Here is a 20,839-nt window from a genome sequence, read left to right on the forward strand (position 1 = left end):
ATAAATTTTAAAAAGGTTCATATTTTTTAAATATACAATTAAAAAATTTATTTATTTTATTCATTTATCTTTGGCTGCGTTGGGTCTTGGTTGCTGTGCGCAGGCTTTCTCTAGTTGCGTCGAGCGGGGGATACTCTTCGTTGCAGTGCACAGGCTTCTCACTGCGGTGGCTTCTCTTGCTGCGGAGCATGGGCTCTAGGTGCGCGGGCTTCAGTAGTTGTGGCACATGGGCTTAGGTGCTCCGCGGCATGTGGGATCTTCCCAGACCAGGGCTTGAATCTCTGTCCCCTGCATTGCCAGGCAGATTCTTAACCATGCACCATCAGGGAAGTCCCAATATACAATTTTTTAGCAGTGTAGAACTTTCAGCTCAAAGGCAAACACAGTCTACCACTAAATTGTAACCCTAATTTTACTGGGGGTGGCAAGGAGGACAATAAAGTACAAAGTGCTGTCTTTAAATTTTTTCAGTATTCTGGGGTTCTGAGTATTACTATTTGAAAAGTGTCCTGCAAATACTTACATAGCACTTTGGTCACTCTGCCTTCTCAGTCAGAATACAGCATGGGGGACTTCCCTGGTGGCGCAGTGGATAAGACTCCACGCTCCCAATGCAAGGGGCCTAGGTTTGATCCCTGGTCAGGGAACTAGATCCCACATGCACGCCACAACTAAGAGTTCACATGCCACAATTAAGAAGCCCGAGAACCACAAATAAGGAGCCCATCTGCCACAACTAAGACCCCACGCAACCAAATAAATAAATATTGAAAAAAAGAAAGAATACAGCATGAGGAAACAGTTCAGACAGACTTGCCCACACCAAGCATACTATTAAAATGGAATCCTTACTTTCTCATGGAAATTGGCTTTGATTCCTTTATTATGATCAGGCACTTTTGTCAATCTCATAGCCTAGGAGGAAGATATTACATGTGGCATAGTTTTGAAGAGAACTTATATAAGTAAAATTACATGGCTGTTTACAGAAAACACCTGTAGGCTGGGTCCGTATGACAGCTGAGGCCACAGAGTGAAAAGCTGCTAGTGGCTGACAGCCAGGAGATGGGGTTCTTTCTAGGCCTGGCACCGCCAGCTGTGTGACCAGCAAGATAAGACAGTCTGTGCTTATTTTACTGTGCATGGGCCTGCCGACGCCAAGGAAAATAGGTAAGTAAGCCTCTAAAAGGTATACTGCCATCCAGGTATCTATCACCATTTCTGGAGGGCAATTTGACAACAAGTATCAAAAGGCTTAAAATGTCCGTACTCTTTGACCCAGCAAGTTCACATACAGAAAATTACCTCCAAGGACTTAAGTAAGGGTAGCCACAGAGATCTGGATACAGGGACAGTTATCGCTGCATTTCCCAAGGGAAAAAAAAAATAACTTGGAAATAAACCCAATAAACAACTGTGGTTATATACAAACAAATATATATGTGATAGCTGAGGAACAATAGTGAACATCAGAACATCAATGCTCAGAGATTAGGTTAACATCCTAAAATTTAACCAAAACATAAAATCAAAGCAACTAAATAAAAAGCCATCTTAGGTCTGGCTTATAGTTGGAAAAGGAAGGAAGGGAGGGAGGAAGGAAGGAGAAAATGAGACAAAGGAGGGAAAGAAGGAAGGAAGGAAAGAAGAAGGAAGGAAGGAAAGAAGAAGGAAGGAAGGAATCTCAATTCTGGGGCCCACTGATTGTCTACATCATTCAAATGAGTTATTTAACTGAAAAGTATATTCAAGTAACAACATGAAATAAATTAAACCTTTATGAATTATAATTGCTTTAAATTCATACCCAAGTGACCTATAGGAAAACACAAATACTATTTCCTTGAAATTTTCTTTATTGATTAATAAAGTTCTAAACTTAACCTGTCAAGATCATGAGCAATGCATAGGGGAATAAATAAGAAACATGTAACAACAGAACACAACCCAGTTGCACTCAGAGGCAAGAAAGCATATTGTTTTTTACAATTAACAACTCTTCCAATCTTACGAATATTCATCAAACCCACCAATAACCACTCCCCAAGGAGCCCAGCTTTCTTCTCCCTGTCTTCCTAAAATCTTAGCCACATGCACCTGCAGACTTCCCCACAGGGAGTCATGCATAAAATGGCAGCTCCTACAGAGCGGCCACTGTAACATTTAGTTAAGAAAACTGTGACCAAAGGCTGTTTTCAGAAATTACATCAATCAAAACTTGGCTGTTGCAAAGCCATCACTGGAGAAAATAACCACTTCAGGGAAGTGCCAATGCTGAGTGGTGTCAGCCACTCTGGATGCTACCTCATTGACCACATATGATGTCCTCCACCAGCCTTAACTACAACCAAGCATATGTGTCACCTTTTAACCTCAAATGTAATTTCAGAGAATACTCCATCCTCAACGCACCACTATTGAGTATTTCTAGAAGAATGAAGTGCTTATGCCACTCAAACATTCTGCAGAGCAGGGGCACTCAGGAGAGTTCCCTGAGAGGACAGAGACTTCGGTGGCTACAGTCATTCAGAGTAGAACAGAGAAAAGCACATGTGATGAAACTGTCCTCAACTCCCTTCTGGATCCATGGGCCCCGGGGAGCAGGAGGTAAAGGTTTTTCAGTTCATCTTTGGGTCCCAGCCTTTCCTCCCCACCCTCGGTCTCTCCCTGGGGCTACCCAATGTCCTTCCTCCCAGCCTGTGACCACACAGATGGTTCTAGTGCATAGCGAAACTCTCTAACAGAGCAATGGCACAATGGGAGTAGAAGCCCTCCACAGCTGGTATGGATCCACAAGCGAACCTTATGCTGTTCCACAGGCTTGGCACAGCCTTGCTGGCACACGGCCCCTTGCTGCGAATTTCCCCACAGCTACATCTTCTCCAGGAGGCACCACCCACATGCATTTGCATCTTCCAGTTCAGGCCTAGCTACCACTTATAGTTCTTGCTCACCAGCTTGGCTACTGCCCACTAGTTTTAGCTCTAGTTTTACCTCATTTCCCACCAACTCCTCCGTCCAGCCCACAGGCATGTCCCCTGCCTCCAGGCTACTCCTGGTCTATACCGCTTTATGGTATTTCCTATTTCCTCAGAGTCTCCTCTGTCTTTCTCTTCTCTTCAGCCTGCTCCTAGCAGAGGCCTTTCTTTCTCCGTGAAAGCATTCTGAATACTCTCTCCCATCCCATTCTTTTAGGAAGCCATTCTAGAAGGCTCTAGCTCCAATTCCTGAATTTCTGGTCTACCATCTTAGATCATCTTTACTCCATTCTTCAGCCCTTCATTTCTCTATCTCTAGGGCAAACAACCATCCTGGCTTGCCTGGAACAGAGGGGCTTCCAGGAATGTGGGACCTTCAGTGCTAAAACCAGGACAGTCCTGGGCAAGTTGAGACAGTTGGTCCCCCTACCTCCCCAGACTACTTAAAGTTACTTTCTGCCTCATAACCAAAAACATCATTTTTGTTTACAGCATCCCATTTAGCTTCTCACCATGCATTTGCGCAACTCAAGTCTATTTCTAAAGATGTCAACAAACATTTTAAAATACCTAACACTTCACACTGACCTTTTAATACCAATTCAAGTGACAAAGTACACATATTCTTATTCTGAGTTCTTTTCAACATGATCATTCTAAAATTTCTCAGTTCTTTTTAACCCCTGACTCCTCTTTAGCATTCTTTCTATAAAGATTTCTTCCCTTTCTCTCTCACTGCTTTCATTCTTCTCTGCCCTACAATTTCTCCCCTCTGCACCCTTCTTCTCCCATTTCCATCCTCCATTTGGATGGCATTAAAAGGTCAAATTAAACCCAAAGTAAGTTGAAGACAGGAAATAATAAAGATAAGAACAGAAATCAATGAAATAGAAAACAGAAAAAATAGGAAAAATCTATAAAGCCAAAAGATAGTTCAAGAAGATCAATAAACTGATAAAACTCTAGCCAGACTGACCAAGTAAAAAGGAGAGACAAAAGAATTACAAATACCAAGGAAAGAGAGCAAGTCACTACTGACAATATGAACATTAAAAGGATGATAGGGCAGGAGGTGGGAGTGAGGGTTAATTGCAAATGGGCTCGAGAGAATTTGGGGGATGGCAGAAATTTGGGGGTGATATAAAACTGGATCGTGGTGATGGGTTGCACAACTCTACAAATTTACTAATGATTATTTAATTAACACAAAGGATGAATTTTATGGTGTGTAAATTATACCTCTATAAAGCTCTAAGAAAAAGGATAAGGGACAATCAACTCTATGCCCATGAATTTGACCACTTAGATGAAATGGACAAACTCTTTTTTTGTTTTTTTGGGTTTTTTTTGCGGTACGCGGGCCTCTCACTGTTGTGGCCTCTCCTGTTGCCGAGCACAGGCTCCGGACGCGCAGGCTCAGCAGCCATGGTTCACAGGCCTAGCCGCTCCGCGGCATGTGCGATCTTCCCGGACCGGGGCACGAACCCATGTTCCCTGCATCGGCAGGCGGACTCTCAACCACTGCGTCACCAGGGAAGCCCTGGACAAACTCTTTGAAAGACACAAACTACCAGTGCTCACTCAAGAAGAATTAGATAACCTGAGTAGCCTTTTATCTATTAAAGAAATTGAATTTGTAGTTTAAAATTCTTTCCACAATGAAAACTCCAGGCAAAAACATTTATGGAAAAAACATTACCAACCTGATCAAAGGCAATTTAGAATATCAGTAGCCATTATGAGGAAGTTTTGAAATCTTCAAACTTAATTTCCTTAAAACCAAATTGGACTACAATAGTTCAAAGTTTTCCAGAACTGAGTGGAATGCTTATTTTGATTGGTATTTTGAGGCTTTCCAATGATATCAGGAATCTAAAATTGCTTCTCTGTAAAATAAGGTTTTAAGACTAATTGAGGCAAAGGTTAAAGAAAGATAAAATGGCTGCTGAAGTCTCAGGCTCTTCTTCCTGGGCTTCTTTGTCTCAGACTCCACCTCCGATGCCATCTTCCTCCTTCTCTTCTACACCACCTACGCCTCCTCTATACCCTCAATCCTCCCATACTAATTCTCTTGCCAAACTTCCCCTTTTCTCTGAAACTCTCCCCACTCCCTTTTCCTCTGAACTTGTCAGAACCTATCCTTTTAAAATTAAGTCTTCTGAGGGTCCAGAGAATAAATCCTTAATTTCTTATTCTCCCTGGGCTAAAGGTGAACTGCGAGCCATCGTCAAAGATTCTCCTAAAGTAACCAAAGAGCCTCACAGGTTTGCTGAAGAATTTAATATAGTCATTCAAACTTATCAACCTGTTTTTTCCTGACTTATATTGGCTGGTTCATATGCTTGTTGATAAAGGCCAGGCTCAGCTTTGGATGAAAACCACTAACTGGAAAAGTCCTGAAAGGTCTCTAGAATTACAACTGGGAGACCAGCCCACTAACTTCTTATACAATCAGGCTCAGGCAATCACGAGATGACTTCATCAAGCAATCCCTAGGGCTTTTCCAAAGCCTGTTCATTGGAACAAAATTCAGGCTTGCACACAAAAATCTGAGAACCTGTTCATGATTATTAAAATCAACTTCAGATTGTTTTTAAAGAAAATTCTGGTCTTCCTTCAGAGGTTGATTCCACCCAGGTAGCTTTTAACTCCATGTTTATTAACGGGCTGAACTGGGACCTTTCCCTTTAAGTAAAAAGGACCAGGTTAGAATGGGAAACTGTGTCCATTCCAGACTTAGTTAATCTGGCAAAACAGATCTTTCCTACTCTAGATGGGTAACCTCCAGGGAAGACCACCAAAATTCTTAATCTTCAGCTCTAGCAAATGAAGGCTCCCAGAGAAAATGAAAACCCTCCTGTTTTCTGCTGTTATTGTAAAAAGCTAAGACACTGAAAAAGAGACTGTTAAAAATTTAAGTGCTTTAGGCAACTCTGGACCTCTAACCAACCTTTCTGGAAGAGATTTTGAGGGGTCTATTTGAATTCTGATGGGAGGTACACTGTGAATTTTGCCAACATCAGTTGGAGATTTTGCCCATAAGGGAAGTGGTAGCTGATTCAATGGGGACAAACAATCAGTGTTTCCAGAAACTGCTCTAGTACCGTCAGAAATGGAACAAATAAAAGATGTCAAAGGGTCATTTAATTCACCTGGTAGGTCACTTTGATGACTACTGTCAAACTGCAGTTTGCCCAAACCCAGTTTCGATGTTTAGAGCATCTGATATCAGAACAAGGGTTAAACCTAGATCCAGATAGACTTTATGGTATCTTAAGTTTCCCCAAACCCAAAACTAAGTGCCAACTGTGAGGGTTTCTCAGGCTAGTTAGTTACTGCCGAAATTGGGATTCCAAATTTCTCTCTTATGGCCAAACCTCTATATGTTTTACTAAACAATAACAACCCTGACCCATTTTTATGGGATGAACTAAATGACACAGACTTCAAGGCCTTAAAGGAGAGTATGATGAACCCACCTGCCCTTGGGCACATCCATTATAGATTCCCCTTTTCTTTGTTTGTATATGAAAAGGAAGGGAACACCCTTGGTGCACTCACCCAGAAACATGGGGACCACCATTGACACAAAGTATAATAGCCAGCAACTGGACCCTGTGGCACAGGGATACTCCCCTTGCCTTAGAACCATTACAGCCACTGCCCTCTTGCTTAAGACCACCAAGAAAATTGTTATGGGATCCCCTTTAACCATTTTTGTACCTCATGCAGTAGAAGCTCTCCTGAATTCCCACCATACTCAACATTTCTCAGTCAGACATCTCACCTCCTCTGAAGTCCTCTCATTACCTGCCCCTCACATAACTCTTTTACACTGTAATAACCTTAACTCAACTACTCTTCTCCCCTCCGCCACGGAAAGAGTTCCTCACCCCTGCTTAACTCTGACGGACCACCTCCTGACTCCTCGCGATGATCTACAGGAAATTTCATTGGGTAACACTGACTTCTCATGGTTCACTGATGGTTCTTTTTCTTAAAGGTGATGATGGCAAATATTGTGCTGGGTATGCCATTACTACTCCTTTTGATGTTGTTGAGGTAGCATCTTTACGGCTACTTTGGCCCAACAGGCTGACTTATACTCTCTTACACGTGCTTGTGATTTAGCCAAGGATAAAACTGCCAATATTTAAATTGATAGTAGATACGCTTTTTGGAGTAACTCGTGATTTTGGAATGTTGTGGAAGCAACGTGGCTTATTTCCATTGGAAGTAAAAATTTAAATGGCCCCTATGTTCAAGAATTATTGAATACAATACTCTTACCACATGCTTTAGCTATTATTAAGGTTCTGGGACATTCTAAGCTTGATTCTCTGGAAGCTAGGGTAAATCACTTTGCTGATAATTCTGCAAGGAATGCTGCCTTTAAAAGGACCACCAGCATCCAAACTTCTGTCATGATCCAAAGGGATATTTCACCAGATGATAATTTAGAAAAACTGGCTAGAGAAGCCCAACAATTGGCCTCAGAAAAGGAAAAACAAAATTGGAAATTCCATAATTGTTGTTTTGATAAAAAGAGAAAGCTCAGGTTTGGACCAAACAACAACCCAGTCCTACCAGAGACACTAAAATTCCCACTCTTCACCACCATACATTCATTAAACCATTGGTCTACTGACAAAACGACAGCCTTCATGAATCAATATTAGTGGGGAAACATTAAGAAGGCCACAAAAAGTGCCTACCTCACTTGTCCCATTGTCCAAAGTACAATCCAGGGACGCTGTTAGTATTGCTCCCAGACGTTTTAAGCTGTTTAATGAACCATCTGAAGTCTGGCAAATGAATTTTATACTATTTATTCCATCTAGTGGAATATGTCATGACCTATGTTTTAGTCATGACCTGTATGTTTACACACTGGACTGAAGCTTTCCCTTGCAGACAGGGAACTCCTCTCAAACTTCATAGTGATTAAGGAATCCATTTTTACTGGCCAGGCACTTACACAAGTATGTGCTGCTTGTCTGGTTTTATAACACTTTCACTGTACTTGCGACCCTCAATCCTCTAGTTTAGTTAAACAGACTAACAGCATTATTAAGACTCAATTGGCAAAATTTGTAGAGACCCTCCAAATACTTTGGCCAAAAGCATTGCCATTGGTCCTTCTAAAACTCAGATCCATCCCTTTTGGAACTCATAAACTCTCACCCTTTGAAATAGTCACAGGATGCCCAATACACTTGGCTCCTGCTTCTTTTGACGCACAACTGGTAAAACGAGAGACAATTCAATACTGCAAAGGCTAATTGGTGCTATTAAAAGTAACCATGTTTGGGATTCCCTGGTGGCGCAGTGGTTGAGAGTTTGCCTGCCGATGCAGGGGACAAGGGTTCGTGCCCCGGTCCGGGAAGATCCCACATGTCGCGGAGCGGCTGGGCCCGTGAGCCATGGCCCCTGAGGCTGTGCGTCTGGAGCCTGCGCTCCGCAACGGGAGAGGCCACAGCAGTGAGAGGCCCGCGTACCACAAAAAAAAAAAAAAAGTAACCATGTTTTGGTAGAGCAATCTTTTCACAGTGTGCCCTCAGGAAATGAAGACCTTAAGCATCACACATTGCAATCTGGAAATTTCATCTATTGGAAAAGACACCTCCAGAAGAACTCTCTTCAATCTCACTGGAAAGACCCCTATCAAATACTGTTAACCAACCCTTGTGCCACCAAACCCCAAGAAACAGACTCCTGTATTCATGTGACACACCTCAAGAAAGCACCTAATTCTGACTGGAACCGAATGTCACCTGGTGACCTGAAAGTAAAGATTTCCCAGAATTGAAGCAGATGCTAACTGATCAGACAGCTTTCCCAAGAAATCTGTACCAGGCCTTTTGAAAGTTTGTTGCCAAACCTTTGATGACGTAACACTTCAGATGATCTCCAATGTCTATGACCTTGTTAACGCATAGACTTCAGATAAAAAGTGCCTGAGAGTTCCCCCTCCAGCCCCTCCTTGTTACTGGAATGTGACCTTAATAGGTTCCCAATCTGTGCACTTTCCCTACAACATGAAACACTATACGTAGGAAAGGTCCTTCCAGACACTGCAGCACAAAAAGCTGCTGAAACGAGAAAACCTGACTTGATCAGCAATGCTTTCAGAGAAAAATCTTGATCAAAAGGTGGAAATATGAAAAATTAATTAAACAAAAACCTTGATTACATAGAGTTGGGAAACTAGAAGGGGGAACTCTCATGACCTGGCACCACTGCAGAGCCCAAGAGGAAGAAGAAGACTGCTCTTCTTTCCTGCCAAGGACTCAATAAATGAAAAGCCATGGACTCTTTGCTTACTACGGTCCTCCCAACTTTCTTTCCTTCTCTATAAAAGCATTCTCCTTCCCTTGTCATGCAGGAAGTTGAACATGTATTGCCATGGTTGCTGACCCTGAATTGCAATTCTCTGCTGATCCCAAATAAACCCATTTCTGCTAGAGAACTATCTGGCAGTCTATTTGTTTTGGGTCAACACCCCTTTCCCCAGTTTGGTGGTAGCCTTGAAAACCAACAGCTAAAACTACAGTGAAAACCAGCAGCCTGGCAGACACTGGAGGGGGCAGGGCAGGACTGGAGCTCTTTCAAAGCTCCACTCCCAGAAGACTGTCACTACTTGACCTGTCTGGTGGTTCCCTGGAAGACCCCACTGACCTGACTCAGAGTTGAACAGTGGTAACAGCATTTTCCCCGAAGTCATTTTTCAAAAACCAGCAGAAGCAATTATTTAACATCACAGCTACCTGAGATAGTAGATAACAGTTGGGGTAAACAACAGGCTAAAAAGAAGCTTAAACAGAAACGCTGGAGAATGAGATAGCCATAGAGTTTGAAAAGCTCTAACATATTCCTGGGAATCTAAAAGTCTATGCACATGTGTAGGGCAGTTGATGGCAGACGCACCTTATAAGAAATACTAATGGAAGTTCTTCAGGCTGAAATTAATCCCAAACAATAATTCAAATTCATACACATACACAAAGAGCAATGGTAAAGGTAACTGTGTAATTATAAAACACTGTTTAAATGCATACTTCTGTGCCTTTCTCCTCTTGTCTAATTTTAAAAGCAACTATATAAAAAAATTATATAATTGTATTGTTAGGCCTATAACATTTAGAAACGTAATATATTTGCCAATAACAGCACAAAGGAGGTGGGTAGGAGCAAAGATGTACTGGGTTAAAGAAACGGCACCAGATGGCAACTCAAATCCACAGGAACATTTGAAAAGAACCAGGAACAGTAAATAAGATGGTTGCTATAACAAATACTATAAAGTAAGTGTGTGTTTGTGTGTGTGTGTGTGTGTGTGTATTTGCATCTCCTTCTCCTAGTTTCTTTAAAAGACATAAAATTATAAGTGATAACTACAAGCCAAAGCAATCTTGAGAAAGAAAAACAGAGCTGGAGGAATCAGGCTCCCTGACTTTAGGCTATACTACAAAGCTTCAGTAATCAAGACAGTATGGTACTGGCACAAAAACAGAAATATAGATCAATGGAACAGGACAGAAAGCCCAGAGATAAACCCATGCACATACAGTCACCTATCTTTGATAAAGGAGGCAAGAGTATACAATGGAGAAAAGCCTCTTCAATAAGTGGTGCTGGGAAAACTGGACAGCTACATGTAAAAGAATGAAATTAGAACACTCCCTAACACCATACACAAAAATAAACTCAAAATGGATTAAAGACCTAAATGTAAGACACTATAAAACTCTTAGAGGAAAACATAGGCAGAACACTCTGTGACATAAATCACAGCAAGATCCTTCTTGACCCACCTCCTAGAGAAAGGGAAATAAAAACAAAAATAAACAAATGGGATCTAATGAAACTTAAAAGCTTTTGTACAGCAAAGGAAACCGTAAAAAAGACAAAAAGACAACCCTCAGAATGCGAGAAAATATTTGCAAATGAAGCAACTGACAAAGGATTAATCTCCAAAATTTACAAGCAGCTCATGCAGCTTAATATCAAAAAAACAAACAACCCAATCCAAAAATGGGCAGAAGACCTAAATAGACATTTCTCCAAAGATATACAGATTGCCAACAAACCCATGAAAGAATGCTCAACATCACTAATCATTAGAGAAATGCAAATCAAAACTACAATGAGGTATCACCTCACACCAGTCAGAATGGCCATCATCAAAAAATCTACTGACAATAAATGCCGGAGAGGGTGTAGAGAAAAGGGAACCCTCTTGCACTGTTGGTGGGAATGTAAACTGATACAGCCACTACGGAGAACAGTATGGAGGTTCCTTAAAAAACTAAAAATAGAACTACCATATGACCCAGCAATTCCACTACTAGGCATATACCCTGAGAAAACCATAATTCAAAAAGAGTCGTGTACCAAAAATGTTCATTGCAGCTCTATTTACAATAGCCAGGAGATGGAAACAACCTAAGTGTCCATCATCGGATGAATGGATAAAGGAAGATGTGGCACATATATACAATGGAATATTACTTAGCCATATAAAGAAACAAAATTGAGTTATTTGTAGTGAGGTGGATGGACCTAGATTCTGTCATACAGAGTGAAGTAAGTCAGAAAGAGAAAGACAAATACTGTATGCTAACACATATATATGGAATCTAAGGGGAAAAAATGTCATGAAGAACCTAGGGGTACGACAGGAATAAAGACACAGACCTACTAGAAAATGGACTTGAGAATATGGGGAGGGGGAAGGGTAAGCTGTGACAAAGTGAGAGAGTGTCATGGACATATATACACTACCAAATGTAAAACAGATAGCTAGTGGGAAGCAGCCACATAGCACAGGGAGATCAACTCGGTGCTTTGCGACTACCTAGAGGGGTGGGATAGGGAGGGTGGGAGGGAGGGAGACACAAGAGATATGGGAACATACGTATATGTATAACTGATTCACTTTGCTATAAAGCAGAAACTAACACACCACTGTAAAGCAATTATACTCCAATAAAGATGTAAAAAAAAAAAGTCATGTACCACAATGTTCATTGCAGCACTATTTACAGTAGCCAGGACATGGATGCAACCTAAGTGTCTGTCGACAGATAAATGGATAAAGAAGATGTGGCACATATATACAACGGAATATTACTCAGCCATAAAAGGAACGAAATTGAGTTACTTGTAGTAAGGGGGATGGACCTAGAGTCTGTCATACAGAGTGAAGTAAGTCAGAAAGAGAAAAACAAATACCAGATGCTAACACATATATGGAATCTAAAAAAAAAAAAGGTTCTGAAGTGAGAGAGTAGCACTGACATATATACACTACCAAATGTAAAACAGACAGCTAGTGGGAAGCAGCCACATAGCACAGGGAGACCAGCTCGGTGCTTTGTGACCACCTAGAGGGGTGGGGGGAGGCTGGGAGGGAGACACAAGAGAGAGGGGATATGGGTATATATATATACATGTAGCTGATTCACTTTAGCTGTTTCTGTTATACAGCAGAAACTAACACAAAAATGTAAAGCAATTATACTCCAATAAAAATGTTAAAAAAATGATAACTACGACAAAGTATCACTGGATTTGTAACATATATAAATATAATATGTATAACAATAATATAAAAAGGAAGAAAAGGGAATAGAACTATATAGATACAACATTTCTCCATCTTCTGGAATTTAGTATATATCAAAAGTAGATTCTGATAAGTTAAGATGTATATGGTAACAGGTTATACATACAATGAAACACCCAGCCATAGGAAGGAATGGAGTTCTAATACATGCTACACCATGGAAAACTCTTGAAAACATTATGCTAAGTGAAATAAGCCAGAAACAAAAGGACAAACATTGCATGATTCCACTTCTATGAAATACATAAAATAGGCAAATTCAGAGACACCAAAAGTAGAGTAGAGAATACCAGGTGCTAGGAAGGAGGAGTTATTGCTTAATGGGTACAGAGTTTCTGTTTGGAGCGACGAAAAAATCAGGGGGATAGTGAATATGATAATACCACTAAACTGTACAGTCAAAATGGTTAAGATGGCAAAGTTTATGTTATACATATTTTACCACAATTTTTTTTAAAAGATGCATATGGTAAGCCTTAGAGCAACCACTAAAAAAAATAGTGGAAAAAATCATTAAAGAACTAAAAAGTATTACATAAGAAAATATTCACTTAATGCAAAAGAAAGCAGTAGAAAAGGAACAGAGGAACAAAAAAGACATGAGACATATAGAAACCAATACCAAATAAACACATTACAAGAAAGGAAAAGTGCAGACCAATGTCGCTCATGAATACAGATGTAAAACCCTCAAAAAATATTTGCAAATCAAATCCAACAATGTATAAAAAGAATTATATGCCATGACTAAGCGGGATTTATGCCAGGTATACAAGGCTGGTCCAATATTCAGAAATCAATGAATGTATCCGCCACATCAACAGGCTAAAGAAGAAAAATCATATGATATCAATTGATTACAGAAAAAGAACCTGACAAAATTCAACACTGATTCATGTTAAAAACAAACAAACAAAAAAAAAACCTCAGTAAATAGGGAATAAAAATGTTCTACAAAACACCTACAACTAACATCAGACTTAACAGTGGAAACTGGATGCTTTCCCTAAGATTGGGAACAAGGCAAGAATGCCCCCTCTCATCACTCCTATTTAACATGCTACTAAAACCACTAGCTAGTGCAACTAGACAAGAAAAGGGAAAAGAGAATCTTACTGTATGATGAATATATGAAACAACTTCACTGAGGCGGATGGAAGAAAAAGGTGCTAAGCTAAGTAACTGTGGAAATGAGTGGGACCTACAAGACTAAAGGGAAAGGAACTACACTAAGCACTGCACTCTAGTTGATAAAGCTTTTTTCCCATGGAGTATGGTCTAACAAGTCAGATACTGCTACATGTGTATGCTGAAACTGAATAACTGAGTAACTGTATGGCGCATGGTGGGAGCCAGGTTTCTCACTGGGGGAGTGAAAATTTACAAACAAGCAAGGTGAAGAGGCTAGAACGATTCATGTGATAATGGATTAGAATTGGAGACAGTATGAACTCATGTTTAGCTTAATATATATAGATACAGATGGTTACATCAGAAATATTTCTAGATGTGTATATATGCATGGGTTACTATTCACACATATTTCTTTGAGGATTTAAAAGACATCCCTAGCAATAGCACACCTACCTGTAGGCAGTTATGTTCCCCCAACTTGAGGACAGGGTATTTATATAAACTGAGAAGTGGCAATGGAGAGCTGCAAGGCTGGAGACAGGATAGGCGGGGAAGTATCAGGGACAGCAAGAGAGGCAAATGTTGGAGGGTCGGGAAGAGGTTTCAGCACCTGCCTAACAAGCAATGTTGCTGATACTCTAAAAACAGAAGAAAAAAGCCAACAGAAGCCAGTCCACTGGCCTGAAGCTGAAGTGCAACACAACTGGGACAGAAATTAAGGCATGTCTAGGCAAACTTTTCTAAGTTGACCTTGGGCACATTTACTTTTCCCATCCCCATGTGTTCTGAAGGTGCCAGGACCCAAAGGATTTAACTTGGGGTGTAGGCTCTGGGAAGGGCCCTGCATGAAAGCCTGCTGCCATGGCCTTGGTGGGGTGTGTAGGTGTGCTGAGAATGAGCCAATGTGCTAAGGGAGATGATGAGCATTGCGAGCTGAGCCCCAAGAGCCTTAGAAGTAGGTGACTGGGTGTGGTCATTTGACCCATTGAACAGGCCACAGAAGCTGGCCCCTTCACAGGCCAGGAAAGGACTTTCTGGAAGGGTCTGGATACACCCCTTCAGGGGCTCCTCTGGCTCCAGGGGTGAGCTCCGGTGTCCAGAGACATTACCAGGCCCAGATGTAGGAAATGGGAAGGTGGGATGCATAAAACCAGGTGGGTCCTGGTATGGGACACCGGTGAGTCAGGAAGCACGGAGCAAGCAGATATAAAAAAGTTCCAGACCAGGAGCCACTGACTTGGTTTCTGAACCCAACTCTGCCATTCTCTGCTTTGAGAGTCACATAGCCTCTCCGAGCCTCAGTTTCCTCGTCTTTATGAATGACTCATCCAGCTTCTTCACATGGTGATCGGCGAACAGAATGAGATACCGTATGTGCATGTAGTTGGCAAACAAGCAAGTCTCAACCAGCGGTTCTCAAAGTGTGATCTGAGGACACCTGGAGGCGGGGGCGGGGTGCCCTGAGACCCTTTGAGAGGATCTGCCAGGTCTTCCCTTTTCCAAATAGACTGTGCATGAGCCTGAAATTTCTTGGTAAACTTCCTCCAAGGCAGCTGATATGAGACTCCAATGGTCCTTAATTAAACTGAAGAGATTTTCAAACATATAAAACCATGCCACTTTTTTTTAATAGTTATTTTCATTAAAGATGCAATTTGCGTTAAATTTGAATGGATTTGTTATTTTTAAATGAATATTTAAAATTTTTAATTCCTCATACCGTTAAAATCAACAGATACAAGCAAAAGCCCTTCGGGGTCCTCAATAATTTCTCAGCCTGTAAAGGGATCCTGAGACCGGACAGTTTAGGAACCGCTGTGCCCAACAACAGTGGAGGCGAGCCGCCTCTCAGCATCCTCTGAGAGGCTGACTCCAGGCCCCCTTTTATAAAACACGCATACGTTCACGGTTTCCACGTGTGGGGACGCTAGTTTTGTTTTCTGGGTCTCAGAGATCCAACGCTTGTACCCATTTTCCCGGCCCAAGTAAGGGCCCTCCCACAGGGAGGCACTGACAGTGTGGGGCGACCCTAGCGGGGGGTCGGCGACCTTGGCAGAGGTCGAGCCCGCGCGCGCGTGAGGCAAACGATGCTCCCGGCTGGCGGGACTTCCCGCCAGTGGGCGAGGAGGCCGCGCCTGCGCGGCGCTGAGCCGGGTACCGACCCACGGTGAGCCTGACCGGGTAGCGGGGGACTGGGGACCTGCACTCACAGCCTCGGCAGCGCCGCTGCCGCCGCTCCGCGCGCCGCCCTCCTCAGCAGACGCAGCGCCATCTTGTCTGCGCGCGGGCCCCGCCCCCGCCATGTCCGTCTCCGGTTCGTCCCGCCCCTGTCGCCACGCCCCCACGCCGCCGCGTCCCGCGCACGTCCTGCCCAGAGCCCGTGTCTCCACGCCCCGCCCCGTCCCCGCAAGCCACGCCCCCCTGCTCTTGCGCACTTGCCCCCTCCGGCTGTCAGAACTTCCAGGCTGTAACGCCAGGCAAAGCAGAGTCCGAATGGGTGGATTTTGGGGTGGCTGAATCCAACCCTTCCCGTGCTTCTGGGTTTTTAGGGCGGGTTTTGAGAGACCTTGCATTTTCCCAGCCAGACGTGGCCAGATTTTCTAGGGATTTCTTTGTTGTTTTTGTTTAAATACTATACCTAACAAAGATTGTGAGTCTCACCGTGTGCGTGCCTCGGTTAACAGTCAATCCATTATGGGACATATATGACTGTAATAGGGTCAGAATAGATGCTGCTGGCAGCTTTCTGGGGCCAGAGAAATGCTTGTTGAAGACACGGGGCAGCGAACACAGCGCTTCACTCCAACTCCTTCCTGCCAGTCTGTCAAAACTTGGGCTTCACAGTCAGGAGAATGCTAAGGTATTAAAACAGCTTACCAGCTGTGTGACTTTGGACAAATGACTTAAGCTCTCTCTGCTGAAGTTTCCTCCTGTAAGATGGGAATATAAATAGTACTCATAGGGTTATTATAAGGATATGTTGCGTTAATATACTGAGAGCTTAAAACCTCTTCTGGCCCAGAACACACGCTCAGTAATGTTAATTACTTCTCATTATTATTATCATCACACCAATTCCTTTCTTAAAAATCTTTGGTGACTTCCAATGAGAAGTGTTAAAATGAAAAACAAAAACAAACAAAAAAAATTAAAAACAAATGAAGAACAACCTTGAAAATTCCCTGAGCAGACAAAATCTGTTTCATCATACAAGCAAAGCCTAATTTAGCTTATTTTGCAAGACAACTTGACCTAGGTCATTTCTTGCTTATGTCTCTGGAAATCATAAGCAAAAACTTGAACTATTTCCCAAGGTAACCACTGACAAATTCCCTATATTGAAGAAAACTCTAGTATTGTAACCAATCACTGTGAAGAATAAACAGTCACTACTTTCTCACTAAATAAGCTGCTTTATAACAATATATCCCTGAGCCTCATTCCACGTTTTTGTTTGAGTGCTCCCAGTTTGCAGAATGTCTTTTTGATGTGGGCACAATAAACTTTTACCAATTACTACTTTGGGGATTCATTGGGTTTACTTCTGTTATTTATGAACTTTTGACAGAAGCATTTAGAATAAAACCCCAGTTCTTCACCATGACCCTGAAGTCCTTACTCTATCTGGCCCCTGCCTGTCCCTTCAACCTTATTTCAGCCCTACCCATCTTCTTTCTGTGGGTTTTTTTGGTTTTTGTTGTCTTTTTAGTGCGATAAGCCCCCTCCCACTTCAGGGCCTTTGCACATGCTGTTTCCTATCCCCAGAACGCTTATGGCTATACTGTCGCATCCTCCTGGACATTTACCCTATCTACCACCTGCTCAAAGAGCCTGAGCTGACAACCCAAACTAGAGCATCCCCCTGGTCTATTTCACTGGCACAGCAACCTGATCATTTCCGTCACAGCCCTCATCACAACGTTTATCAATTTGGGAATTTACTTTCTTATTGTTGCCTTTCCCCTGGTGGTTCTCAAGGTGGGAAGGAACTACTGCCCATAATCAAGTGGCTTTCAGAGTGCATTATTGTCATTTAGGGTGCAGAGCTAGGGACGTTTGGGCAATCCCACTCATAGAAGGGCTGCTAGTGCTCTGGTCTAGAAACGCCATCTACAGGAATAGAATGTGAGCTCTTTGAGAGCAGGGACCCGGTATATCTTGTCATTGCTGTGTGCCCACAGCACCTGGCTCAATGACTTGTAACCTGTAGGTACTTAATAAATATAAGATGAGAATGTTCCTCTAGCCTCATTATAATTCTGAGAACTGACATATGAGTTGTTATCCTTACTAAAAATGCCCTGGTCCTTATGGCTTTTTAGGTAAAATACAACCTCCAATGACTTATTTGCTAAATGATCCAATATCTTTCAGATTCTGCTTGAAGAAATTGTAGCTGTGCCCATTCTCACCAGGACTGCTGTGGTTTTGTGGGGTTTTTTTAAAGGTTTACTTTTATTTATTTATTTTTATTTTTTGGGCTTCCGCAGTGGCACAGTGGCTAAGAATCCGCCTTCCAGGACATGGAAGCAACCTAAGTGTCCATCGACAGATGAATGGATAAAGATGTGGCACATATATACAATGGAATTTTACTCAGCCATAAAAAGAAATGAAGTTGAGTTATTTGTAGTGAGGTGGATGGACCTGGAGTCTGTCATACAGAGTGAAGTAAGTCAGAAAGAGAAAAACAAATACCATATGCTAACACATATATATGGAATCTAAAAAAAAGGAAAAAAGGTCATGAAGAACCTAGGGGCAGGACAGGAATAAAGACACAGACGTAGAGAATGGACTTGAAGACATGGGGAGGGGGAAGGGTAAGCTGGGACAAAGTGAGAATGTGGCATGGACATATATACACTACCAAATGTAAAACCAACAGCTAGTGAGAAGCAGCCGCATAGCACAGGGAGATCAGCTCGGTGCTTTGTGACCACCTAGAGGGGTGGGAAAGGGAGGGTGGGAGGAAGGAAGACACAAGAGGGAAGAGATATGGGGATATATGTATATGTATAACTGATTCACTTTGTTATAAAGCAGAAACTAACACACCATTGTAAAGCAATTATACTCCAATAAGGATGTTTAAAAAAAAAAAAAAAAGAATCCGCCTGCCAATGCAGAGGACACAGGTTCAAGCCCTGGTCCAGGAAGATCCCACATACCACGGAGCAACTAAGCCCATGCACCACAACTACTGAGCCTGCGCTCTACAGCCTGTGAGCCACAACTACTGAGCCCATGTGCCACAACTAATGAAGCCTGCGTGCCTAGAGCCCGTGCTCCACAACAAGAGAAGCCACCACAATGAGAAGCCTGCGCAGCGCAATGAAGAGTAGCCCCTGCTCGCCACAACTAGAGAAAGCCTGCACGCAGCAACAACCCAACGCAGCCAAAAGTAAAATAAATAAAATAAATTTATGGGCTTCCCTGGTGGCGCAGTGGTTGAGAGTCCGCCTGCTGATGCAGGGGACACGGGTTCGTGCCCTGGTCCGGGAAGATCCCACATGCCGCGGAGCGGCTCGGCCCGTGAGCCATGGCCACTGAACCTGCGCGTCTGGAGCCTGTGCTCTGCAACAGGAGACGCCACAACAGTGAGAGGCCCGCGTACCGCATAAAAATAAATAAATACATTTATTAAAAAAAATTAAAAATCAATTCAAATAATACATTGCATAGAAAGAGCAAGATGCAAATTTACCCAAAGCCAGTTAAGCCTCAGGGCCACTGAGTTGCACTGGTCCCCTCCAAGTCCCCACCAATGTGTTCACAAGGGCATTTTTTTTTTTGTAAACTGTACCAAAGTAAAATATTTTAACTACCATTGGTTAAGACACTTTCTTCGTCTACTTCAACTGTTCCTCTCTTGGACTTCCTTTGTGTTGGGTGCCGTTGGAGTGGCTGCAGGTATTTTGGGAGTCCGGCCAAGGAGAAGATGAGCTGGGATATATTTGGTTTAGATTTAATAGAATACGTTTATGTGATTTGCAATCATTTCCATGTTTGGTTATTACTAGCAGTCCTAGTTTAGGAATGGCTTTCAGAAATTCTGCTATCCACTGTGCTGACTCACCAGCATAAAGATGCAAAGGTCAGAGGATGTGCCCCTGGGGCACCTGGCACCAGAAGTGTGAGTAGTAGAAGAGAAACAAAGTTTGAAAGGCATGGAGCCAGAGACCATCTGTGGAAAATTCTTCCAGTTAACAGAAATGTAAAATTGTAAAGAGAGAGTTTGGTTCTTATCTGTATCTGGCCAACATGGAAGCTCTCTCCTGTCTGGAATACACTCTAATAACATTGTGGTGGCTTTCGCAGTGTCGGCCCAGCTCGGCTAGGACCACTTCTCCCATAATTTCCTTGCCTGTGTGGTACCGGGTTGGGGTCATTCACAAGAGACATTTGCACGAGCTCTGGAAGGTGGAGGTGAAGCAGCAGGTCACGTGTGCTCACCCTGCTGACATGGGGCAGTCAGTGTTAACTTCCTCTCTTTTGAGATTATCTACAGATCTCATTACGTTGATATCCACCCATTTTTTTCAACTCAAACATTTATCGACATGATTCCTGACCTCAAGAAGCTAATCTGAATGAAATTCAGTCACGTGCTACAACATGGACGGACCTTGAGGACATCATGCTAAGTGAAATAAGCAAGTCACAAAAGGACAGATGCTGTACAATTTCACTTATATGAGTTTCCTAGTCAAATTCATAGAGACATAAAGGAGAATGGGGGTTGCCAGGGGCTGGAGGGAGGGGAAATAGAGAGTTAGTGTCTAATGGGTACAGAGTTCAGTTTTGAAAGATGAAAACAGTTCTGGGAATGGATGGTGGTGATGGTTGCACAACAGTGTGAATGTACTTAATGCCACTGAGCTGCACACTTAATATGGTTAAAACGGTGAATTTTATGATGTTCATATTTTACCAAATAAGAAAAAAGATTTTATTTATTTTTATCTTTATTTATCTTCAAACGGAAGTATAGTTGATTTATAATATTATGTTAGTTTCAGGTGTATAACATTTTATATATTACACTCCATTTAAAGTTATTATAAAATATTGGTTATATTCCCTGTGCCATACATTA

General features: G+C 42.3%; 1 protein-coding gene across 9 annotated transcripts in view; it reads right to left on the reverse strand.

Annotated features, from left to right (window-relative positions):
* Positions 1-20,839, reverse strand: part of CLYBL (citramalyl-CoA lyase) — a 296,263-nt gene that overhangs the window by 251,077 nt on the left and 24,347 nt on the right. For 8 of the 9 annotated variants that reach the window (XR_007473136.1, XR_007473137.1, XR_007473138.1 and 5 more), the window contains exon 1: positions 15,951-16,078. The exons of the other annotated variant lie outside the window; for it this stretch is intronic. Coding sequence is in view for 5 of the 8 variants with exons in the window: in XM_049701196.1 (XP_049557153.1) it covers positions 15,951-16,012 (62 nt within the window). In the remaining 3 variants the exon portion in view is untranslated. Of the gene's footprint in view, positions 1-15,950; positions 16,079-20,839 lie in introns of those variants that run through there. 9 annotated transcript variants of the gene reach the window in all.

Source organism: Orcinus orca, chromosome 18, assembly GCF_937001465.1.
Source record: "Orcinus orca chromosome 18, mOrcOrc1.1, whole genome shotgun sequence".
NCBI classification, from domain to species: domain Eukaryota; kingdom Metazoa; phylum Chordata; class Mammalia; order Artiodactyla; family Delphinidae; genus Orcinus; species Orcinus orca.